The 26423-nt window shown below is 37.7% G+C and overlaps 2 protein-coding genes across 2 annotated transcripts; both read right to left on the bottom strand.

The window, feature by feature from the left end:
- Positions 1-4046: 4046 nt before the first annotated feature.
- LOC104608449 (UDP-glycosyltransferase 71A15-like) lies at positions 4047-4694 on the bottom strand. Its single transcript, XM_010274448.1, has one exon. It carries the CDS (start codon positions 4692-4694, stop codon positions 4047-4049), a length of 648 nt encoding a protein of 215 aa, XP_010272750.1.
- A 6250-nt stretch (positions 4695-10944) lies between these two features.
- ISI1 (binding protein) lies at positions 10945-17371 on the bottom strand. Its single transcript, XM_088890847.1, has 5 exons — positions 16940-17371; positions 16265-16470; positions 15649-15747; positions 12616-12689; positions 10945-11364 (listed from the first exon to the last, which is right to left on the bottom strand). The coding sequence occupies exons 1-5, from the start codon at positions 17229-17231 to the stop codon at positions 11139-11141; spliced, it is 897 nt and encodes a 298-aa protein (XP_088746973.1). The 5' UTR covers positions 17232-17371; the 3' UTR covers positions 10945-11138.
- Positions 17372-26423: the final 9052 nt, after the last annotated feature.

Genomic DNA, 26423 nt, shown 5'->3' with positions numbered 1-26423 from the left:
TGTGGAATTAAAAAAATAAAAAATTCAAAAAAATGGAAAAATTAGAAAGAGGGGTTGGAGCAAGGAGAGGCATGGTGACGTGGATAACCTTGCTTTATATATAGATAGTTATGATGCATATTTATTTGAGCCATCCTTAAACCTAATTGGAAATTTTCCCTTCATAAGAGTTGTTGTATTGTTCCCAAACTTCATTTTCAAAATGGATTGACTTAGCTCCAACTCCAAGAATATCTTCCATACATATGGAGTTACTACAACTCGTATCCAATAACCACTACTTATTTTTGTTATCTTTCTCTTCCACATTACTAGCAAGTAAGAGGGTCTCAGAATCATCATTATTTTGAGCAAATTTTGCATGTAAACCCTTTTCATTTGATTTTCTATATCTATAATTCTATATTTATACTTGTAATGACCATATTTTTGCAATTATAGCATTGAATCTTTTGTTTGTCTAGCTCAGATTTCTACTTTCCTTTTCCCTTGTTTTTGTAATGCTAGGTTCTCTGACTCCCACCAACTTCTTCTTGAGATATTTCCTTTTCCTTTTTCTGGATCAACTGAACTTGGAGAGCTTTCTTCTATTACCTTTTCTAGCTTCTCATTTGAGTCTTTGTTCATGGGCTTGAAAGGAAGTAATCCAATAACTCAACAACTCTCATCGTGTTGAGGCCCTTTGACTCTTCAATGGCTATCACCACATGCTCAACCGCATCATCACCAGGGTCGGGAGAATTTTCTCCATAATTTGAAGATTTGTAATTTTTTTCTCCATTAATTAGTTTTCATTAACAATAGTCAATATACGATTAAAATAATTACCAATTGTCTTCGATTTCTCCATTTGGAGAAGCTCAAATTGCCGTCGTAAGGTCTACAACCTTACTTTTTGCATCTTCTCTACTCCTTTTTAAGACTTCATCATAATATCTCAAGCCTCTTTTCTTGTTGGATGGGAAACTTTTTTCAAAACAAATTAAAAGATATAAAATAAAGCCTTGTTATTCTTTTTATGATTTTCCCGTAATGTCTCTTTTTGTGTCTAGCTAGGTTAGATTTGATTGATTTGTTAGTTTTATATACCCTTAGGTTATGTTTGGTTTGAAGGAGTAGGGAAAGGCAAGGGAACCTATACAAGATTTGTAAAGATTTCCTTTCTTTTCCCTTCCTTTCTCTATTTTTTCCCTTCAAACCAAACACAGCCTTAGTAGACAATTTCCTTAACTCATGAAGTCATGATACTTGAACACGACTTACATATTGACCCCCCAATAATCAAAATTCTTCCCATCGAACTTTGGTAACTGGGGAAGGAACATGCCATTGTCCATTGACTGATGCCATCAATCTTCCACAGGGTTTTGGCTTTGATACCCAATGTTCGCATCAAGAAAACCCAGCAATCAAATCTCTAATGTGTTTAAAACACACAAATTTCAAGCACAAGAATAATAGAGGAAATGATAGTGATACCTTTTTGTTTATATGACACACCACCTGACTGTTGTAATTTAAGAAAATGATAGAATATCTTTTTCGCCTGAAATTCCATTTGCGACAGTTGAAATTGATTGAGAACCAAGTCACCGACCATTGTACTAGTAGTGAAATGAAGAGAGCATCATCAGATGAGGTTCGATTTCTCTATAGGCTATAGCCGAAGCATATACAAAGGAGCGATAGCTGATAGGCCCCCTCCAAAGGAGGAAGTTGAATGGGTGCTGCTTCAGAACCACCCCATCTTCACCACAGGCAGCTCTAGCGTTGCATGTTCCTTCGCATCTCGAACGCCTCCTGCGAATCTCATATCTTGGGATAGAGTTTCCCCAGAGGTGTAAATTGGACCTTACCGCCCACGGCCTGGCATGATTTTGAGCTGGCCCGGCACGATGGACTACATGACGTGTCAGGCATGGCATGATCAAATGGGCTGTGCCGGGTTTGGGGTTTCAAGTCCATGGGCCAGTACGTTCGGCCATGCCGCCTGAGACTTGTGAGCCGAGGTGGCCATATATAATTTTAAGATCTTTTTTAATTTTTGTCTTTTTTTTTCAATTTATGTTAAAATTTTCATTACTTTTTTTAAAATTTTTAAAAAACATGGTTTAACCCGGCCTATCCCAAGACTTGGCTTGCGGAATGGCACGAGCCCATGCAGATTCGGGCCGTGGGTTGGACTGAGCTGACCCCCAAAGTATCCCAGGGGAGGGCATGACCCGACTCGGCCGGTGGACCATGCCGTGCTGGCCCAGAACGACCTGATTGTCTCTCCGTTGGGCAATGCATCCATTGTCTCTTCGTTCATTTGGGCAAGAATGTAATTCAATTACAAAGGAAGAGAGAAAACAGGCTTCCTAGACAAGAGAGAGAAAGATAGAAAGGAAAGACACGTCTCAATCCATGAAAGAGTTTTTAAGAAGGGAAAAAAATGAGTTCAGTTGTAGGAAAGTGTATTTAAATGAAATAAAAAATCAAAAACAAAATGATTAATCATAAAAAAAGCATGGGGAGTGGGATCCCCATGGGGACATAGATGGGGATAACCTTGTCCCCACCAGTAGGGATGAGGATATGGATTTTTGCAAGGACAGAGAGAGGGAATGGCTCCTCGTCCTCGCCCCTCCCCCATTCCTAACAATTATCCATCATCACCCTATTTCTTTGGAAAATTAGCAAAACAAAAATAAAATCAATAACAATAATAAAAAAAAAAATTGAGAAAATAATCAATAAATGGCACCGCCACAAAGGGTATTAATTAGAATGGTTATGGGTCTAATTTTTGTTAGTAAATTGTTTCTAAATAAATAAATAATTGAGTAAATCAAATAATGCACAAGCAGGAATGACGAATCTTCTGGTTTCAAATCCTTCTCTCTGAGTTGGGCAGAGATATCCACAAACAATGCACAGTCCTCTTGAAATCTCCACTCTCACATCCACTGTTCTTTTGAAATCGAACTCAATGCATGGTTTAAGCTAAATGGAGGAAGAAAGCTATGGCATCCAGATTCAAGGAAAGGAAGATTTTTCATGGAGAGTTATTCGTCGATTACGTTTCACGAACCCCTCCTTTGGCGCAATATAGCCGTTTTGGCGGGACCTGTTTCATTAATCAATTAGGTTATTATTTTCTTTTTTGTTAAATAATAACCGCCGGGACCCAATTTGACCGCCGGCCCGCAATCACTGAGTGAGCGAGCAAATTTGTTGTTCGATTTTGCTGGGATTTGCTGGCATGGGACGCGACCGCCGGCTAATAGGAAATTTCTTGTAGTGCAATTGCTTTACATGGTCCTCTTGTCCGGTTTTCAAAAGACCGTGGCTTGTACTGATGATGTGATGCTATTAATGAATGAAATTGCCGTTTGGCTTCAAAAAATATAAAAAGAAACTATACTAGATCGAGTATGTTTAAGTAATTTACTTTTTTTAAGTATTTATTAATTCCACCATGATATGGGAAAAACAATTGACAAATTCATAGGTGGGTTTTGATTGGTCAATACTCTTTTCTGCATCATAGATTTTGAAAAAATTTTAATTAATTTATCCAAAAAAAATTATTGTAATAGAATTCAAAAAAAGAATGAATTAATTAATGTCACACTTTGTTTGTTGAATTTGAATCAATAATACTGTACATTAGTATGATAATTTATGACATCTGATAGTTGTTCATCAATTAGATAATTTATTGAATTTTTCTTAGCCACACCATATATATATATATATATATATATATATATATATAAACAAAATACGGTGCCCCCACTATGGGCTGTCCGAACTCGGAAGATAACAAAGCATCTAGCAATGGATGAATGCGCTGCTTTGCTTTATTCGCCAACCAGAAAGAAATGTTTAAGAGAAGCTAAAAAATAATTACAGGTATAACACACACTAGTCAATACACATGCAAAAACTTAATTTCTAAGCGCGCGTCTCGACTGGATATTATTAGTGATAAAGAAGGACGTCCCACTCCCACCAACATGTCCAACTTGCTGGTAAAGTGGGACCAAATATGCCATGCACCGTCAGATGCTTTCCATCACATCATCCATCAATTGCTGCAATGAAGCGAATGAACATCCACCGTCCGTCTCAGCCTTCCTGCTTTTCTCTTTCATCTCTCCAACCCTTTCTCTCACTACGTTGTTACTATCCATTACTGATACTATTCCTCTCTCTACGTCCTCAGCTGTCACCACATCCCCACCGTCCGTCTCCGTCCTTTTCAAACAGCCCACATCCACCGCCAATCCCATCTCCTTAACCAGCACAGACGCATTGACCTTCTGCTCTGCGTAAACCGGCCATGCAAGCATCGCTACACCAAACCATAAGCTCTCGAGAGTTGAGTTCCAGCCGCAGTGAGAAACGAAGTCCCCAGTGGCCCTATGCCCCAAGATCTCCACTTGTGGAGCCCACCCACACACTAGTCCTCTCCCTGCCGTCCGATCTAAGAAACCATCGGGCAGAACCTCTTCTACTTCTAGATTGGTGTAATCACTCACAGTGCCGGCTTCAGTCTCCGCCGGCCGACGCACTGACCACAAGAAGCCGTGCCCACTCCTCTCCAGCCCAACTGCTATCTCCTTCATTTGAGCTTCATTGAACGCCCCCAGGCTTCCAAAGCACAGAAACACGACAGATGATGAAGGCTGATTATCAAGCCATTTCATTATACTGCCGTTCTTGGTCTGCTGCAACTATTTTAATTTTAAATAATAAATATATATCTAAAAATATATATATATTCTGAAGGAAATATATATCTGATATATTTGTATATATGGTTTGGTTTTAAATATATATTTCCAGAAAATATATTCTAAAATATTATATATAGTATTAGCACTTTGACTTCATGTACATTGTGCAAGTTTGGAGTTAGTTGAAACACAAACCGACCCAAACTGATTCAAACCGACCAGGTCGGTTTTACTTAATAGAGGATCGGTTTTGGTTTGGTCTATAGGTAACCCGACCAGGTTGGGTCGGTCGAAAAAACAATACTAAACCGACCCAACCCGACCCGTGAACAGCCCTAATAACATGCATATAAACTTGTATTTTATATATTATATAATATAAAATATTACATATAGTATAAATTATATATGTCATGTTATAATATTTATGTATAAAATATATAATATAATATAAAAATAACACGCATACATATGTATACATTATACACAAAATGTATAAGTTTAAATATATGTGGGTTGGGCTGGGCCCAGGCCAGGCTTGAAGTATTAAGCCCAAGCCTGGCCCTAAAATTTGCGGGCCTAATGTGGGTCTGGGCCTGGGCCAAGCCTAAACACAAAACCCAAGCCCAAGCCTAGAATTTCCAGGCTGGGCTGAAATGATCACCCTACTCCTCATCCTATTGCCGTTTAATAAAACATCTTGTTAGTTTGCATCTTACATAATAGTTCTCTATTGTTGTACCAAGAAGGCAAGAACTATTATTGGATTCCAGCATATTTGCTTTGTTAATGTTTCTCCTCATGAGTAAACAATTTTTCACTTTTCTTTCTTACTAGTGAAGTGATGTATGCTGCCTACAAACAGATAAAAGAGGAACTTTTATCTGAGTTGTGGGTATTAGGGGTCGATGAGGATGATGAGGAGCCCCTATTTCATACATACAGTAGTAGATTATTAAACTTGGGGAGTTGATGAGAACTCCATCAACCTTCTATTTCTTTTCTATTTTAATTTCTATAACCAAATATAACTTAATTAATCAATGAAATTAGGGAAGCTTGTAAGACAAATTCTACACATTTCTATCACCTGAAAAAGTTCAGCCTAATCCATGGGTAATGGAGATTTGCTTTCCATTCCAAATTTTTTGTTTCTTTTATTAAAAGAAGATCGATACTTGGAATTTATGAAATTAATTTTGCTATGTGGAGGAATCCCATTATCATTTCAACCATCCAGATATTGTATATCAACAATGTCTTCATTCTTCTCGAGTTGAAGATTATTCACTGATGGAGGTGGATTGGGCGCCTAATTGAAAAGAAAAAAGAAATTTGGAGTCCGACAGGCATTAAGTCTAAACTCCATCAGATTGAAATGATAAATGGGACTGATGATGCGTGATCTGGTACTCCCTGTTGGTGGATAGATTAAATGTCGGATTGAGTAGGTCGCTTGGTCGAGTTGCAAGAAAGAAATATCATAGTGCCTGAGTTGCTTTACCAGGGGTGGGCACTCTGATGCTTAAGTTAGCGAACTTGAGATGTGATTGCAAGGATGTAAGAGAGCTAAATCGCGTGTATCTTCTGAGGTTGGGGGTGAGACCCTTATATAGGCAGGTTGTCATGAGCCTCACGAAACATGTTCGAGATCTCCGGCCCGTCTGGTCCAAAGGTGGTTTCATACATGGAGGTGGACTCTTTCTAAGCGGGTAGTTCTTATCCAATCGGGGTGATAACCGACTCTTCCGATGTAGTATCGTGATCCCGGGAAAGTCGGAGACAATAACCCACTTTAAGGAGGAGGTTGCTTGACAGGCTGCTAGTTGAACTCAGGTTAGGTTGACAGAAGCAGGTCACCTCTCATGCCAACCTGATGTCTTGTTGGGGCCAAGATAGATCGGGGGAAGTTGGTTGCCTCTTACACCGACCTAAGGTCTCGCTTAGTTGTTCGTAATTCTGTCTACCGAGGTTGCTGATGCAGTTGTGAAGTGTATGAAATGATTTGCTTAAGTGGTGCCGAGGTGTCACCCAACTGTTTTGCAATGCCACGTGTCATGATGTCATTAGAGGACCAAGTTACCCCTCATCAGGGACCAATGACGTGTTCAATTACTATTTGTGGGGGACAAAAACATTTTTGTCCCTAGGGGACATGTGAGCTCTAGGTCCTGCATAACTTCCTACATTCCCGATTGTAGGGCAACATGTTAGCATTGCATCATGTGTAGATTTCCCATGTGTCAGTAGAATTAACCGACATTTCAAACATCTCAAACATCTTTATCTTATTTTTAATTTATGAAAAATTATAATTTAACTTAGATGAAATAAAAAAATAGAGAAATTCTTGGGAATTTCTGAAAATAGAGTTTCTTCTTCCTTCTTTCGCTCAAAGCTTTCCACCACTAAACTAAGCACCAACGGACCACCGATGAAACACATTTGAGACAAACAATAAAGTTATTCTATTTGACCTTTTTCTCTTGATTCCGTTAAACAAATAAGCAATGATAATCTTAGAATATAAAGCTGCCTTATATCTTGAATTTATCATATAGAAGGTGAGGCATATGAGAGTTAGGGTTGGATTCTGGATGCGGAAGTGAGACATGTGTTGTCTTGTCAAACCAAGCTACACCAATGGTAGAGTTGAACCGTGCCGTAGAAATATGCATTGTTTGAATCTGTATATTTTGTACAACAAATGTAGAAATCTGTGACTGGTTATAGATCCCTCTCTATTCTGAGATTTTCGTTGCTATTCTAATTAATGAAATTCACAGAAAGGCCAAAATGAGTTCCTATATTGATTATCTCAGGTGTGCAGTTCTCGGTCGATGCTCAGGCATGTAGTTCTCCATCCATACGCTATCAGTGTTCAAGCATGTTGTTTGGTGGAGAAAAGCCTTGAGCATTAAGAAGAAATAGTGTCAAAGAAGGTTAGAAACCCCTTTCTTTTCTAGTAGGCGTAAAAACCCTTCTCTTATCCATTTATCCCTATTTTTATTTCATTTAAAATTTCATGTAATTTTTCTTATCTTAAAAATAAGATGCACGGACGTTTCAAACATCTGTTAAGTCTACTCGCACATGGAAAATCCGTATGTGATGCTAATGCTGACATGGCGCCCTACAACAGGGAGTGCAGGAAGCGAGTTCACATCTCCGAGTTCAAATCAGCCCCCCCACAACGTCTCACAACACATCCCCGCCATGTATTGAGAACATCTCCCGATAATGACATCATCATTTCTGGGATTATCATAGGGAGATGTTCCCAATACATGGAAAGGATGTGTTGTGGGACGTTGTGGGGGGCTGATTTGGTCTCCACATCTCCGCCCCACAACGTCCCACAGCACATCCCCGTTTGGGAACATCTCCCGATGATAGTACCACTCTCGATGATGTCATCGTCAGGAGATGTTCCCAATACACAATAGGGATGTTGTGGAACGTTGTGGGGCAGCCCCTTGTGGGATAGAGATCTCACAGGACAACATGTGTAAGAGATCCAAACTCATAAGCGGATGCTTGCCTTTCTATATACATGATAGAATAAAAGTTGAATCCCAAATAATTTATGGCTTCTAGTAGATAAGGGCAACTTGTTGCCCTGAATATCAATAAAAAGTTATATTTTATAAAATAATTAAAATAAGGTAACTTTTTTAGAAAAATATCAAAAAAAGACATTAATACTATTCATCGTCTTCCTCTTGTAATATAGGGCTTCTAGTAGATAAGGGCAACTTTTTTGCCCAAAAGTTATATTTTTATAAATAATTAAAGTAGGGTAACTTTTTTAGAAAAATATCAAAAAAGGGCATTAATACTGTTCATCGTCTTCCTCTGTTGCTCTCTCATGAGGAAGACGATGGAATGATATTTTTGCCCTGAATAAGGGCAGTGGTTGAAGGTTGTTGTAGCGGTTGAAGGTTTTCTTGCAGAGGTGACACGAAAAATAGGTGTAGCCAATGAGTATCTGGACGGGAGTCGGTATCCAATACTGGGTACCCACACCTACAACAATATTTCTGTCTCCCACCATATCGTTTGGTTTCGTGTACGTGGAGGAACTCAAACTATTAGGCAGCCCAATGTGTAAGTGTAACGCAACGGTGATGCCATTCCCGTCTTCATTGCCAGCCGTCTCATGATTTTCATCTACCGCTAGTGTGGCCGGCCGAAGCAAGTAGCTGAGTAATGGTAGAGGCTTCGCAAAGTTTTGGGTTGTATTATTTGTGTCTAGTCAGAGAACACAAGACTCATTATCCTTAGCAAAAGAGTTAGCCACGAGATTTGAGTCATCATGACAATCTACAAAAGATTCCATGTTTAATATTTTAATTCTGATCTGATGTATCTCTATCTACACTAGTCTTCACAGACTACACTTGTCTTGAAATCTTGACATATATATGTTTGCATAAATTAAAGATCACAGTGAAAGTACAAGAAAAATTGCAGTGTTTCAATATTATTACAGAGCCCTCAAACAAATACAAGATCAACGACCCACTGCTCTCAAACGAATTGGGATTGCTGTAAAATATTTTCTTGGGTGAAAAAAGAAAAGGAAGACGATGAACACAAAGCCATTGCCCTTATTCAGGGCAAAAATATCATTCCATCATCTTCCTCTTGAGAGAGCAGCAGAGGGAGACGATGAACAATATTAATGCCCTTTTTTGATATTTTTCTAAAAAAGTTACCCTATTTTAATTATTTTATAAAAATATTACTTTTTATTAATATTCAGGGAAAAAGTTGCCCTTATCTGCTAGAAACCCTTACATGCACACAATTAAATTTGGAATTAGACATTGCACACGTGCCTACTGATGGGCTACTATCAACAAATTTGGAAATTAATATTGATCGTTTGGTCGTTTAGAGAAGTCCAATGTTTTCAAACTACTGTTGATCTAGACGGTTAGATCGTTCAGACCAGGAACTGTCCAGGCAATTGGTTTCGTTTTACCTTAAACCTAGTCCCCGGCTAAAAGCCGTACGTTGAATTAGTCAATGACCCATTGACCCAAGCAGTCAAATCGTCAACCCATTCGACCTGTGTAACGGTTTTGGCCATTTTTTATTTTAATTATTTTTTTTATCAAAATGGCTATTCGTTCGAACCGGATAGTCGAACCATCGACCCAGAAATCAATGGCTAGAACGGTTTGAGTTTTGGGCCGATTTTTAAAACATTGGAGAAGTCTCTAATTTAGATGAGTTCTATGGGACTAGACATAAAAAACTTAAGCCTCTTTTTAATGCTCATTCAACGATCATTATTTTTCCTAAATTTCCCTTGACCCCTTTAAAATAAAATATAAGGGTGCAAGTCGGGTGGGCTAGGCCGGGTTTAAGCTCAACCCAAGCCCAACCCTAAGAATTGGGCCTAAGGCCCAAGCTTGAGGTCAAGCCCAAACTTTCTAACCCAGGGAACTAAAAGTTGATGCACTTGGATTGCACTCAGGCCCAGAATGGGTTTGGGTTGGTCAATCGATCCACATTAGGGATGGTAATTTCCGTCATCTCTATTGAGTACCCAACCTCCCCGACCCAATGGGGTCGGGGATGGGGAGCAAAATCCTTGCCACGTCCCGACCCAATGTTGGCCTGTGATGTGATTTTCTCTCATGCCTTTCGGGAAGAAAATCAGGCAGCTGATTAGTTGGTTGGTGAAACAAGCTCTCAACTCATATTCTCCTGTCAGGATACCCTGGACTTAGCTCACCTTTATTCTAAAAAAAAATGGGAGAATGAAAGTTCAGCATAGGGTCGTGCCAACTCGGAATTGATGGGGTTTTTGACATTTTGAATGTTCATTGGGCCTCTCCGTACTTTTCCAAAAAAGATACCTCAAGAGTACCTAATTCTAGGGGACAGGATCTCTGCAAGCAAAAGCTCTGACACCCTCTGAAACCACGGGCACCCCCAGCTGCACATTGGGAGCATCTCCCTGTGAATGTGAATTCAACATACATATACGGAAGATATTCCCGTTATACGGCTGGATCCAAGAGAGCAAGATTTTTGCTTGCAGGAGATCTGGCCTCAGAATTCCCATGCTTTCTGGATATACCATGCATGGTCATGGTAAGGAAGGTATTGACCTCTTCCTGTCCGTTCATGTCGGATCTGTTGACTTAAACAAAGAGTATTTTGGTTTGATGTGCCATTATAACATTGAAGCAACACTCAAACATATACGAAGCTTATGGCCTAGTGAAGAAAATGCCTGTGGAACCTGATACAATCATACAAAGACAAAGCTCAGTGGTGACCATCCAAGCACATCCAATTTGTATGAATGAACTATGGATATTAATATGAGAAAATGGAAACCAAGTGGGCTACTTGCCGAGTAACATGTCTAGGAGTTTTGTTGGCCCTCCCAAAATTTTAGTACATTTCTAGTGACTCAAGAACCCTGCGAGCTTGGATATATAGAGCTGTCTGCCTCTGATCTGGATCAAGGGTTGACCCAAACTGACTTGCTGCCCATATCAATGATGCAGTTTTCTCGCCCAGAAGTCGTCTTATATCTTCATGTATTGTCAACATGGGAGGCCTTTCCCTACCATTTACATGTCCAATGAGCAGCAGCAAGAATTCTCCACATTTGATTCTACAAAAACCATAACTGTTTATCAGTACTGTTGAGATTGAAAGCAACAAAGAAGCGCCTAGCGTTCTTTACAGTTGCCAATTGATTTATGGCAAGGCTTGGATTATAATTAACCATATAGTAAAGTTGGACAAAAGCGATTTGCTATTGATACAGGTTACTAAAATTCTTCAAATAGGTCTTTTAACCAATCTCAGTTCGAAGGCAGCACCTAGCTCTTGCAATCTGGTAGGCATAGCTGTAAGCATTATTGTTCGAGTACCCCACCATATTCAATGATGCACTATCATCTTATTATTTGAATTATTTTTCAAGGCTCCAAACATTGCACCATAAATTTAATTTTCAGAGTTTGCCAAGGAAGGCAACACTAATTTCAAATCTTGAGCAAGGCAGGTTATCAAAGTGACCTTGTGATTTTATGGGATAAGGTCTTCCAATCAGGTGAGTTATGGTTTTATGTAAGGTATCCTAAACAAACCCCACATATTTCAGCTACGCAGAGGAATTCTGTAGCCAATCCAGACAGTGCATTGAATGAGGGGATCCTCCGGATCAGCCAGATGTTCACTCCTCCAGTCCACCCCAGTCCTATACCCCACATCTTGTATTAACTTTACTTTGATATAAGCAGTCAAAAGTTTCAACTTAATTAAATTAATGCTCCAAATAATAGCTTATTTCAGCCAATATGGAAAGATGAATAGGTAGGGCCAGTTTGGGGCCCAATCAATTTCACCTTGTGGAAAATTCCTGAGTAATCCAACTACTAAACCTAACATCCACCCATCCATCCATATATGCATATACATATGATTCATGTATGGGTTTGCTAGTCAAGTCAAATGGAGAATATAAATCAGTTTGGAATGGTGGCCATGGGCTATAACTGTGCACTGATGCAAGTATGTGTATATACCACACATGTATGGACGGTGCCAACTGGCTCAATTGGTAAAGGTAAGGTCTCTAGCTGGTTGCAGCGGAGTTTGGGATCAAACCTCACTGTCACCAGGGTTTGGGAAGGGGGGGGAGTATGGGTAAGGGGGACAGCCTACCCCCTTTGTGCGTGTGGGGTTCTCAGTTGCATCATCCCTCTAGGATAGGTCATGTAGAGAAGAGCTCTAATGAACCTGATCAGAACTCAGGTCCATTAGAGAGGTGGGGTGGGGGAGGCAGTAGCAATAGCACATCAAAGAAAGAAACAAGAATCCACCTTTTTCAGGGGAAGGTAAGAAAAGAAGAGCTTACCTTATATTTTCATCCACTTGTTTGTCTTTAATAATCTCTGCAACTTTCTCAATACCATGACATGCCTCAAAATCCTGAGAAAATGGAATAACCAAACTAGATCCATAAATCATAAAAGCATGAGTAGAAACATAGAAATTAACAATACAAATAGGAGAGGAGGTATAAAAGGGTTAACTGCATTTACCACTAAAAAGGTTATTGAAATTTTACTTTGATTTGATTTGAGGTAATGTCAAAAACTTCTGTTGTCCAGTGAGGGCAGATAAGCATATAAGTTTGGATACTAGCTGCTACAGTTGTTCAGTCAAAACCAAGCATAAAGAAAGGATATTTTTTTCTTTCTATCTACCTTTTTTTCTTTTTTAGGAAAGGAAGAAATTATCGAGGAATGCTAGTAAGTAACGAGTTTATGCAACTCTTGGATTTCTTCACCCCAAAGACAAGGGTTGTGTTTGGTACCATTGCCACTTCTAATTGCAATGTTTTAGGTTGGTCAATACAAATTTTTGAGAAATTGTATTGTTCCATCACATCAGATAACCACTTCCACTAAAAAAAATATAAACATTGGATTGGGTGTTGGAATTTATAGTAAAAACATCAAATTTGATGTTTCATGAAGAAACAGCAAGGTACCGAGTGTTGTATTGATAACTCAAAGAATTTGTGGTAGAAAAAAATATATTCTCATAAAATTTGTATTGACTCACTAACCTAAAACGTTGCAAGTGGGAGTGGCAATGGTACCAAACACAACCAAGGTGGACGCATGAAAAGATCTGCTTAATTTTGTCTTACAGTGTGTCTTTTCATGAGCCCAACTCCCATCATGTCTGTAGGTTCAGGTATCCAAGAGTTGCATAAATACGTTACTTACTAGCATTCCTCAAAATTATTATTAAGAGGGAAGAGAAATAGGAAAAGAAAATAACAAATGTCCCAGTTTAGAGTCAAATCTCCACAAAGAGCATCTTTATGCTCACTGAATATAGGTTATTTGCAAAGTTCACACTGCTAAATAACTAGCTGTATATGACAGGAAATCACAAAGTAGGGAAACCCTCATTAATGATGAGAAAAGGTATGTGAACTTTGCACATTCAATAGTTCAATGATGAGATTTGATGGTATGGCCAATTTTATTACTAAAGCCAATGCTTTATATTTTTTTAACATTTAGTATGGGTTTACTTCTTATTTTTAATTAGTAAATCTAGGGCAAGGACTCTGACTTCATTTGCACTTACACTTGGAACATTAATATTGCTGAGGAGGTTAGCATACAATCTTTACATCTTGTTCTAATGAAGTCTCAAAATATGGATTTTAGTATAAGCAAAAGGGAACTTCTTAGGCCTGGGGCCAGAGAACCCATTGTTGGGATTGGAGCATCTAAAATTTGTTATTTTCCAACATTTCAAGGATCAGGATGATCCAAGGGTGCAACTTGGGTGGATCTGGGTTGAGCATTAGGTGAATTCTCTAAGAGCCCCAGTTGGGCCTAGGGACCAGATCTGATGCAGTCAACAGTGACTGGTGGGTCCCAACTAAAATGTTGGTTCCAAAAAGATTTTGTTTTTTTTTTGAGGAATCGAGAATAAATTTCATTAAAATGAAAAAAAGAAGTACATCTCAAACATAGTGGTTGTCAAATTGACAGACCAATGACATATCTGATCATATGTCATTTAGCCACTTTTTTGAACATTATTGAAAAAGTTAATTTTTGTATGCCTGGAAACAACTTTTTCCCAAAATCAAATGACTATTTTGAACTGTGCAAGTTGTTTTTTCAGCACAACTAATTTCTTAGGTTGGATCCATCAGACTGCAGATCCCAATCCTTGAATATTGCACACATGACAAGTTATGGGGACAAATGTGACCAGATCCATTTACAAGCACTGCATCTCCAGACCAAAGATGTTGCCTAAAATGCATGAACAGAAAACATTATAAATGATATTTGCTTAAAAAGGTTGAAGGTCAAGCAGTAGAGGAATGGTAAAGGCAGCACATGTTAGCAGATGTCATGTCATGAGGCAAGCAGTAAAAAATGCCATTACTCAATGTTGGTCCCAGCTATCTAGGGTTTTGGGAGGGGTAGACTGGATATGATCCTAACCTTTGGCATTTTTTATGCAAAGTGGCCACTCTCAGACTTGAACTCACACTCTTGTACTTGCCAGCCTAAGATGAACTATTATTTTTATTATTAATTTTTTTTTATCAGTAACAATGACTTATCATTAATAGTAGTGAAAGAAAATTAAACATCAGGCCACAACCAGCCCAACCCCGAAGAAAAAATTACAATACTGCCCGATACATCTCATTTCTAGTGACCCAAGAATGAAGCTTCTACTTCCCTAGCAATACACCCAATCTCCCTCAAGGCCTCTCTCTATGTGTCCACAGACCTAGGCTTCCCTTTTGCATCCAAGAAATTACCAACATAGAGTCCCCTTCAACCTCTCGCCATCTGAGATTTAATTGCTTTACTAGTCCTAACCCATACAAAAGGGACATAATTTCTACATGTAGGGAGTCTCCCGGCCCTAATGGTCCTGAATATAGGGCCTTTATCAAGCCACCCTGGTCCTAAAACTAAACAATATTATTGTAAGTGATATTAGCTGGCATATTATATATTTGATCTATGAAACTTTAGCTTTAGAAAATCCACTTCATTTATGCAAGAGCAAGGCTGTTAGAGGCTTAGAGCACATATAGCCAGCAAGGATTTAATGACCTACAAGCCATGCACTGATAAAGCTATTAATGCTCTATAGTCTTGATAAGTTGATATATTCAGAATAGTTTAACAAGGTTTTAGGAACCTATATTCAATTGCTTCTACAATAATGCACATTGGATTTTCAATAACGAGATGCCCCAAAGAGAAAACTCAGAAAAGGAAAATTGATTATTGAGGACTTTAAGGAAATCAATCATGGATGAAAAGAAATCACTCAAGCTTACACCAACTACAATGGGAGTTATAGCCCATGGTTTTAGGAGATACCATACCATCTGATTGGCTGAAGAATCTAACATTATAGAGATTAAAGCATCCAAGCAGGGTCCTTGGACAAGCAATCCTCGAGTTGATAATATATTCATCAGAACCTGGAAATGATCAAGTTATTTTAGCCCAAGCTCTATAATCGACATGCCATGAGTAGATTTCATCACAGAATAAAGTTGAACCATGCTAAACTTCAATTCAGAAGCTTCAATGATGCAGTAAACCAGTAAAAAAAAGGGGGAAAAAATAGCAGCCTGAGAAGAGGAGTTATTAAATAACTCATAGATATCTTGATCAGATTGGTGGCCCAAATGGCCAGATAAAAACTTGCGTCCTGTTCAGACATAAAGTAAATATCCATACTTAGAAATACAGACTTGTATATCCGATAAAAAGCGCAGGAAAATATCAAAAACAAATAGTGATGAATATGTTTGCAAGAACAAATGCAGTGATTATTTACTGTGGCTGGTAAGAACATCATGACATTTTTTATCCAATTAATATTGCACTTCACATAGTGATATTAATAACACTCAATCACCAACAAAACTAAGCCACAAGCGATGGGGAGAACTATTATTAAAATGATAAGAAACTCTATTGAATTGTGGATACCTTGATTGCTTTATGTTTATGAGCCAAAGCTGTATTGTCCCGGTAGAGTAGACAACAACCTTCTAAAACTCTAAGAGCAAGTGCAATTTCAGTGTCTGTGGAAGGACTAGTTATCTTCACGGGTTCCAAGCTGAATATATCATCCAAATTGGGGAATTGGTCATCTCTTGATAGCTTCAAGGAATTCTGGAACAGAACAGGAACCACTGTTATAGAGCATAAAATTCCAACATTAGACATTTGAATCCCAATAGAAGCACCGCGTTTTGTGTAAAGCAAAAGCGTAGAGCATCTATACAATGTCAAATTATAAACTCCCGACTTTACATGTATCTTGTATGTTTAACCATCGACCATATTGGCCCTTAATCACCAAAGATCAATGAAAAACAAATACACAATGGCACTTAAAATGATGGGTTTGGATTGAAATTAAAATCACTATGTGATAAGCAATCTGCAAGGTCTGTAACACCCTATAACCAACACTGTGTCTGGCTAAATAAGGTAGTTTTAACAAAAGTTGTGGCGAGATATGAATTAGATTTTACACAGAACCAACTCAAATAAAGTTATGAATCTGATATTGTCCCTTGAACGCCCTGGATCCGAAGAAATGAATGAAGGGGATAAATTTCTGGAAAAAAAAAAGAAATAGAATAAAGAAAATGAAACCTTGGAGTTCTGTAAGAGATTGGCTGTGGCAGAAGAGGCAAATCGTCGAGTCAGATTCGGCTACAGATCTGAGGAACTTGAGAATGTTGCGAAGGCCACGAACTCGGAGGAACGAGAACTCAGCACGAGCGTCTCTCAACCCTGTCCGAAGGGCGAGGGTGACCTCCCTGTAAATTCTCTGCGTGTTCAGAGAATTAACCAACTCTTCAACTGCCGAAGTCGCAGATGAGGATTGAGACTGAGATTCAGAGCTCAAACCCTCTGCTTGCCACAGTGGTTTCTTCAGATACATCTCGTTCTCCTTACGTTCTTCTAGCCCTCTCCTCTCTGTCCCTCTCTCGTTTTTCTTGTTTTTATTTTTGGTTTTACGCAGCACACAGAGGAGAACGCTTCTGGACAGTCCGTTACCCGCTCCATGTTCCGAACTCGAACTCTTCTTCCTTCCGTCAATTGGGCTGGGCCGTTCTTTAAGCTCAGTTTGGGAAAGATTGGAAAAGAGTACAAATACAAAGTTCAAAATCTTGTATATTGTATTTCTAAATCTTTTATGTATATCATACATATTTGTATTTGCATTCTTCGCAAATTACCCTCCAAACTGAGCCTAATATATACAGTGCAAAACCACCCTGTATTTACACTGTATATATTTACATCTTACTCTTACCAACCAAACTGAACCTTTGTTCCATTGAGATGGACTGATTCCCCTCTTGTAACTTTTTGGTAAAATCTAAAAACCTCCATGAGGTTTTTGATAATGATAAAAACCTCTCTTTAAGTTTTACTTTGGCAAAAACCTCCCCTGACCTTTTGAAAATTTCAACACAAATCTCTCTTCCGTGACTAACCGAGACAGAAAACATTTGACTGATGCATTATTTTTTCAAAATACCTATTTTAACTTTTTGTATATAATTTTACATAGAATTTAAAAAGAAAAACTTTTAACTTGAATAATCCATTTGTATTTCCTCCTGTCTCTGAAATTCAATGGAGTCAAAGAAGAAAGACAGCATTCAACCACTGGCCCACCGTAGGAGATCAACTTCAGTCAGTGCAAGGCCTGTTCGAACATCATACGAACAGTCTTTACAGTTTTGCTTCGGGAACATCTCTTTACTTCTATGCTTTATTTCATGGGAAGATATTCCCAATGTAAGGCTATAATGACTGTTCGGACAAACTTTGCACTAACTAAATCCTGGTTTCCCACTGTAGACTTTCCCACTTGATATGTAGTGTGCTCACTTCTCGAAGTTTTCAGACTTGATGGTGCCTGAGAGGTTGGAATTGGTGTTAACACTCCAAGGTTGCCTCAACCTTTCTTAGGCTCGATTGGCAAGATTGAGCATGTGCTCAGTGATAGGAAGAAGTCACACCTAGGGATGGCAATTTTCCCTATCCCTAACAAGGACCTGATTTCCCCGACCCGATGGGGTTGGGGATGGGGATTGAAGTCCCCGCTCCCCGCCCCACTCCAACCCCAATTATATATGTATATATATGTATGTATATATATATATATATATTAAATACATATTATTATATATATATCCAAACATATTTAAAACATTATTTATAATTTAAATTTTTTATTTATTTTAAGTAAATTTATTTTTCAAAAATTACTATTATTTAAAAAAATTTGGGCATTCAGGTCTCTGTGGAGGAACCCGTCCCTGTTGAGGAACAGGGATCGAAGACGGGGATAAGGATAAATTTCAAAATTAAAATCAGGGATGGAGAATATGATCCCCACCCCTAACCTGCTCCGTTGCCATTCCTAATCACACCTTCTAAACTTAATACCTATTTACCACTATTCCAAGAACCAAAGTCTTCTCCAGTTCTTCTATTTAACTCTCCTTCGACTCACAAGCCAAGGAGGTCGAGAAAAAATAAAATGGTATTCAAGCTTCAAGCTTTTACAGCTTTCTAACGTGTCAAGGCAATTTTCTGTGAGAGCAAACGAATTTTTCCATGGGTCTTATTTGAATTTTTCCAATCTTCTTATTGCAAGGTTTTCATGACTTGGACTTCTTTTTTTGGAATCGTTTGGTTACAAAGAGTTGTTTGCAGTAGAGAATCTTTTAATTTTAAGTCACATCGATCCAAATGCTTGTATGCTGATAGTCTGAGGAACCCAACTCTTAAAACCGTTCTTAGACCAGGGTAGGTTATAGAGAGTTGTTTCCCCTGATTTCAACTACATCTTCAATGAATGCTGAAGTTTAGTTCAATCACCTAAGCTAGGGGAATGTTAATCCTAGGTAGGTTTCCCTTGGTCAGAAGCTCTCCAATTTGCTTAGGCTCGCACTCCTGTACAACTATAGTGGAATTTAAATAGATCATTTTTGAAAAATGTCATAGGAGCATGTAGACCTTGATCTTGAAACTGGGCATTGGAGTCAGTTGAACAATGTTGTTTTGGTATGTATTTGGTATAGCTTTCGTTTATTAAATAAATGTTTATATTTAATTTATCTTTAAAACCAAGAAAAATACTTGATAAACTGTTTATTGACAAGTAAATGCCATTAAACGTCACATCAATGAAACAGTAAATAAACACCATTTGGGAAAGTATTAAAATGAAGCTTCTCCCAACAATTAATGTGCACATAAATCAAAACTCATTTTTGTAAATATCAATGCATACGAATGAACATGATGAGATTGACATGGTGACTTTTTGATAAATATCTATTACAAAATGTCCACAAAACAAAACACACACTTGATTTTTGACAAAATGCACCCATTACTTTGCATGTTCATTAAAGAATTTACAATCACCTTCAATGGAAATGAATGGGGCCACAATGGGCCTTACCTAGTTCCAAGGGTTGTTTCAAGAGTGAGAGAGAGACCTGGCTGTAATTTCACAATGTTGCCACCACCTGCATTTTATCCGGTTGATTGGAGTAGGGTCCGAAGCTTCAAATGGCGGAGTCCTCTACGGTAATGAAGTCTGAACTTATGGCCCTATAGGTTTGCACACCTTCCCCATGGCATGAATCTGAAATTGATGGATTTTCAGGGGTTGGGAGATTGAAAGTGAAAAAGGGCAGCAAATGGGTTATTCAAGTTAAAGCTTGTTTTATGATTATTTTAGTAAAATTTTATGTTAAATCATATACAAAAGGATAAAATGGGTATTTTAAAAAATAATACATCAATCAAATGTTTGGGGGGGGGGGATTTTATTAAAGTGAAACTTGAAGGGAGATTTTTATGATTATCAGAAACCTTAGGGGAGGTTTTTATATTTTACCCTAACTTTTAAGTGCTTATACCCAGAACAGTCAAAATGGGCGTTTGGCAAAAAAAAAAGAAAAAATCCCAATAAAATATTTTTCACCGAAATAAGCCCATTTTGAAGAAGCCGAAATTTTGGGTTTTTATTCTTTTTGGTCTGTCCTTTTTTGCTCAAAATACCTATGCTACCCTGTATTTGAAATAAACATTTTTTCACCAAACACTTGCAAACTGCTTATTTAATAAGCAATTATTTGAATATTCCCAAACATTGGCTAAATATTTTCGCGGTGAATAAAAAAAGGTTAATCAATAAATGTCTGTTTAATAATGGCTGAAGTAGCTGAATTGAATGACTCATTCACTTGTTATTTAGTTGTGCTTGGCTTGAAGAAAAAAAAAAAAAGGTAGGAAAAAGGAGAAAAGGGTAGGAGAACCTATAAAATTATTGAGTAATTCGGGCACTACTAATGATTGAATGTGGCAGGAATTCAACATGGGCAAGCTTAGATTGGGCTTTTATCAAAATTTGAATGGACCTGAGCCGAAAGAAGCATAAAATGCTAACTTGGGCCAATCCAAATTGCAGTTGCAGCCTAATGAATGGCGTGTTTCAGATATTGCTGTATTGCTGTATTCTTTTTTTTCCTAATCTTAATTCTTAGGAAAAATCTATAATACAGAAAAGATATGGTATAGAAAGAATTTTGACCAATAAAAAATTACACAGAATTGTAGTCGGTAGTAGTTTCATATTTGATAATTGAGAAATTATATAAGGTCTGTGACAACCAATAAAATCTGAGTCCAAATCTGAAAAGTTCTGATTTTGCTTTTCTTTTCTGCCTTACCGGATCTAGATTCATAATTGAGTGGATTCACAATCAGGGTGCAAATCCAATCCATCCAACCCTCTTATCCTGCAAAGTGGGCTTGATCCAAATATACATTAATCCATTTCTAATTGATTGAAAATCTATTAAGTATAAATGTTTTCAATGAGTCGAATCCGGTTCAAGATAGGCTGTACCAGTCTATTGATTGAAAATCTATTAAGTGTAAATGTTTTCAATGGGTCGAATCCGGTTCAAGACTTTTGTACCAGTCTTAAACTGATTAGTAATTAGCTCTATATTGCAGATCCAAAAATGGTTTTATTTATTATTAATCGGGACAATCAGGTCCAATTATACTTGAGATCTATAATTATCTTTCATATATAATAGTAATATAAAATTTTGGTGGTATTTGGCAAGTTTTTTTACGTGGTTTTTAGGACTTCAATAAATTTGAAAGACCGAAAATCAATCTTTTTTTAGTTTGTTAATCAAAAGCTGAAAATATGAGAAGATGTGTGCATAAAAAGATTCAAAAGCCAAATTTCAGGAAATTTCAAATGAAGCTTTATAGTCTTTTTGTGTGATAGATAGCCTCTAAATGCATTTTTAAAAGTATGATAGACCGATCCTCTTACCAAACAGTTTTATCTTTAGATACAATACCGCTTAATATGTCTTTTGATCATTTGGGTTGTTGGAAGATCTTTTTAAAAAGATTTACCAAATGACTCCTTTATTTTTGATAATATAACCTTAATAAAAATGATAGAGGATAATACTTTTTATCAAGGTTTTAAAAATCAAATTGTAAACGGAACCATTCTAGTCACCGTTTTCCGGTTCAGCAGTTCAACTGTCTGGGTCGAACGATTTGACCCATGACGTCATAAATAAAATAAAAACAAAAAAATATTTATAAATAATGAAAAAAATCATAATAATTAAATAAATACAAGGAAAAATTTAGAAAAAAACATCATATGAAAAACTATATATATATATATATATATAATGAATCAAATGCAGAAAATACAGAAAATTGGATATATTATACCGTCACCGCCGCCGGTAATGGTGGTGTGGTCTGATCACCTGTGATTAAAACCGTTGCTGCAACTAAAGACTCATCGACGAAGAAAAAAATTCCAAAATCGTCGGTATATATGTCACCGCTGCAAAACCATCGCTCGTCGTCGTAGGTCGATGTAGGTTTCAATACGTCTTCAGATGTCATCGAAGGTCGGAGGTAGATGGGGCCTCAACTGCTTGACGGCTCAAGTGAGGAACAGGGAGAATCAATGAATAATAGGTCACTGCTGCAAGACCACCGGTCATCGGTCGCCATGGGTCACCGTAGTTCGTTGTAGGTCGTCGTAAGTCGTCGAAGGTTGTTAGTCAAAGCAAGAGAAACTGAAAAACAGAGAAAGAAAGAACAAAAACCATTTTTGTTTGATAAAACTCTAGCCCCAATTTGAAAAAAAATATAAAGCATAACTCGTAAACCACTGCCTCAATAGAATGGTTTAACGGTTCGACCGTCTAAATCAACGATTATCTGACCATTCCAATGTTTTTTTTTTAAAGAATTACCGGTCCAGAGCAAAACGGGACCCGGACCTAAGCATTGGCATTAGATAGTAAAAAAGATAGTGAATTCCGCCAAGGGATGTTGGATACAAAACTCTGAGTTACTGGATAAATTATATGACAAAATTCCAATTGGTATAACTGAAATTGGGATTTCATGAATTCCACTGTAAACTGTTGAAACCATGATTTAAAGGCCCATATCAAAACCTTAAAACCTATAAGGAGCAACAAGAGATCAACTTATAATTTTGGATTTTTTTTTTCTGTGAACAATTTCTTGGCTACAGAATATTAAATTACAACACAAATTAGATAAATTAAACCAGTTAACCATGTATATTTTTTTTATACGAGCAATCACTACAAATGAGATCCATTCAATTCAATGGTGGCTCCATGAGAACAAATTAATGAGGACTAGCATCCTAATTTGCAGTATTCTGCTTTCAAAAGTTTCCTTTTCTTTTTGTATAAAGTTTTATTGACAAATCTGCACATGCAGAGGATGGTCACAGTAAACAATTAGACATGGCACAGAAGTTCCTAGCCCTTGACCAACTCCAACTTATCTACATTACACACTACAGAATTAAGTCAAATAGTCATTAATTAACCATTTATCATCAGAAACCACTTCTTTTGACAGTCTAGAAGACCAGAAGATGCACTGAGCTTTTGGGGTCTGTTGGGTAAGCTTCTACCAAGTTGTTTAGAACAGATTGGTAGACAATTTTATATAGAAAGTCCAAAAGCTTCATTTGAACTTCAGTTCAGAGGACTATTCATATCCATGTTTTTGCAGATGAAATATGCCAATTTAAAATACTAAAGGGTGTTTGTCTCATCTCTTGATCTGTAGGAAGCTCGAAAGACCAATAACTTGTACTACATACACAGTCTGTTGGCACCATTGGCCATTTGGCACTCATTATGATCACCATGTGAGGCTGTAACAAGGGAAAGCTTGGGCTGCACTGCTGCACATGTTGGCATGGAAAACAGTCTCTTATTCCGGTCAAATAAGAAAATGGGTTGCAAAGATTCAAATTGGGTGCTGGCAGTAGGGCCTGGACATGTGTCAGTCTTCAATGTTAATGTGCCCATCAACCACTTTTCTCTCTCTCTCACTTGTGATCCATTAACCTATCATCCTTAATTATCCATTGAGGATTCATTATATATAGGAGATCATAAGAGTGATTTGGACATGGATCCAAGTAGTTGGAAATGAAAATGATTTGAAAGCCATAAACTAACTTAACAATTAATGGAGGACACAGAAGGATTCATGTAGTTGGGACAGGATTAATTTAGTTGAGTTGAGATCATGGTTTGACCAATTGGGTTGGTTGGGTTCCATACTTCCTAATGATGCATTAATTCAAGTGTGGCAATCGTCATTATAATTTTTTGGAGTATAGTAAGCTTGTTTTAGGAGTTAAATAAAGCTTACAGATTGGTACAGATTTTGAAGTCTACTTGATTGAACTGTGTGGAAGATGATTGATTGATGAACCATATATGCCTAATAAACAGTGGTAAGTGATACCTTTTATATGAATACATGATTTTCAAGATAAAACAAAGATGGATTTTTCTCTCTAAAGCACTGCAACTACCCACTACATTCTATAATTCTGGGTACCATACTTTATAAATATGATGTTACATACTTGCATGAAGGTGAGAGAACTAATGCTAGCTATGTTTGGTTTGTTAGATTCATTTCATTTCATGTGTAACCGAATGGAGCCTTCACATATTATGTTTGGATTTGGATTCAATAAACATCCCCTCCATGAATGCAATTTTTTTATGTTGTCAGATTTGGATTTCCTCAACACTGATATTCCATCTTGTATTAGCAATAAGCCATATCTAACACCACTGAATTGGTTAGATTGCATAATATGTGAGGCGCTCCTTGAATAGGATAGGATCCAAACTGTAAACAACCAATTGGATAAAGAGTGAATAGGGTACATCATTTTTTCTTTCTTTTTGATAAATCAACACTTTTGTGGTGAAAAGACAAAGAGGAATTCTAGCTAGATCGTTATGTTTGGTTTGAAGGAAAAAGATAGAGATAGGAATAGAAAGGTAGGGAAACTCATACAAGGTGTTCTATATAGATCAATATTTTTAAGAGTGATTCAGTTTTAAACCTAGTCCTGGATACTTGCTGGCACGCAGTGATTGGCAAGTGTAGGAAATTTGGTCTTTATATTAAGTACCATTTGGGAGGGCTTTCATGCATGTAGTGGCTTCTGGCTTTGCAAGGTAGGCCTTGATGGTGCATGATCTGGATGCTCCTAGCTGGAGGGCAGTTTGGTTGTCGGTCTGCTTCCTTGGTCGGTTGAATTGCAAGAAGAGGAATGCTCAAAGGACCCGATGTGGGTGCTCCGATGCTTAAGTTAATATTCTGGTATGTGAGCTGAAAGTCTGATAGTAAGTAGGCTAGTAAGCAATAAATCGTGCGTACCTTGTGTTGTTGGGGTTGATGCCCTTATATAGGTAAGCTGTCATATATCTTGCGAAACGCCTCTGAGATCCTTGGTCTGTACTATTAAGAATCAATTCCGCCCCAAGAGGTGGACTTTGTGTGAGCTGATAAGGTTTATCGAGTCCATTCAATCTGAAAAGGATAAGGATAAGGATAGTGGACGTGCGGCATGATCTCGAAGAGGTCAGATATAACTGGCTGGCTTTTAGGAGTCAGCTACATGTCACCTTGTCAGGTCGGGCCATCGTGAGCTACTCGGACCTCGGTCTTGGGCAAGGTGCCCAATGTACCTAAGTTGACCTAACTTGCTGAGGTGGCAAAGAATGCTGAATTGTCATCTAGTTGGCAAATCACTTCCACATGTCCAAATATTGATAAGTTGGGCCAAATTACCTCTCATCAGGCCCTACATGGGAAGCGCAAAAAAACTCAAAAAGACCAAATACATATTCATTCAGCCAAAAATTGAGTTGCCCATAAAGCTGATTTTAGTATTAGCTTCTTCAAACCAATTCAATCAAAGTTAAGCCTTTTCGAAACTTGCCCTAAACCCACACGAATTGGTTATACACTTAAAACTGCTCTTTGAACGAAGTTCGGTAGTCAAACCCTAGAGTGAATGAATGTGATACCGGAACAATTGTTCTTTATACGACTCAGTTACTCACAAATGTAAGGGATCCTGAATGCGTTGAATTCAACAGGTGCTTAAATAGATTTTATGGGTAGGGTAATATATAGACAGTTTGGATTTTAATTGCTGGACCCACATGACATGATGTACCAATCCATGGTTTTTAAGGCACGGCAAAGGAGAGCGGGTTTGACCAACCAAAGTATTAGGAGTTTTGATTCACGTAATATATCATTACCCAATATATGGTATCAAGGCATAGAGGTACAATTGAATCGAACTTTAATTCAACAGTTTGAGCTGGAGTTTGATTGCGCTCTTTTGAGTTGGATGCTAATTGACTACGAATATTAAGGTATATTCAATATAAATTTGACCAATAAAATGTCGAGCTTTAAAGCTTATGAGCCTGATATATATATTACTGTTTTTTAACTGCCGTTGATCTGGACGGTCAGACTGTTTGGCCTGTGAATCATTTATATAATTGGTTTCATTTCACTCTTAACTTGGTTCTTGGACAAAAATTGTTGCTTCAGGCAGTTGAATCATTAACTCGTTTGACCCATTTAATGGTTTTAGCTGTTTTATTTATATATATTTTTATTTATTTTTTAAATTGGAACAGGCCATCTAATGCAAATTGGATGGTCGAAC

This window comes from Nelumbo nucifera, chromosome 6 (assembly GCF_055504915.1).
Source record: "Nelumbo nucifera cultivar China Antique chromosome 6, China Antique-T2T, whole genome shotgun sequence".
In the NCBI taxonomy this organism is placed as follows: Eukaryota; Viridiplantae; Streptophyta; class Magnoliopsida; order Proteales; family Nelumbonaceae; genus Nelumbo; species Nelumbo nucifera.
This window is presented reverse-complemented; position numbering and strand designations above follow the sequence as displayed.

Excerpts from the sequence above, each read along its gene's own strand:
- ISI1 (XM_088890847.1), bottom strand. The coding sequence starts at position 17,231 with ATGTATCTGAAGAAACCACTGTGGCAAGCAGAGGGTTTGAGCTCTGAA. Across the intron at positions 16,471-16,939 it reads ATCTCTTACAGAACTCCAAG|TGGTTCCTGTTCTGTTCCAG; the intron begins GTTTCATTTTCT and ends GCTCTATAACAG. Across the intron at positions 11,365-12,615 it reads CAAGTGGATGAAAATATAAG|AATCAAATGTGGAGAATTCT; the intron begins GTAAGCTCTTCT and ends TGGTTTTTGTAG.
- LOC104608449 (XM_010274448.1), bottom strand. The coding sequence starts at position 4,694 with ATGAAATGGCTTGATAATCAGCCTTCATCATCTGTCGTGTTTCTGTGC.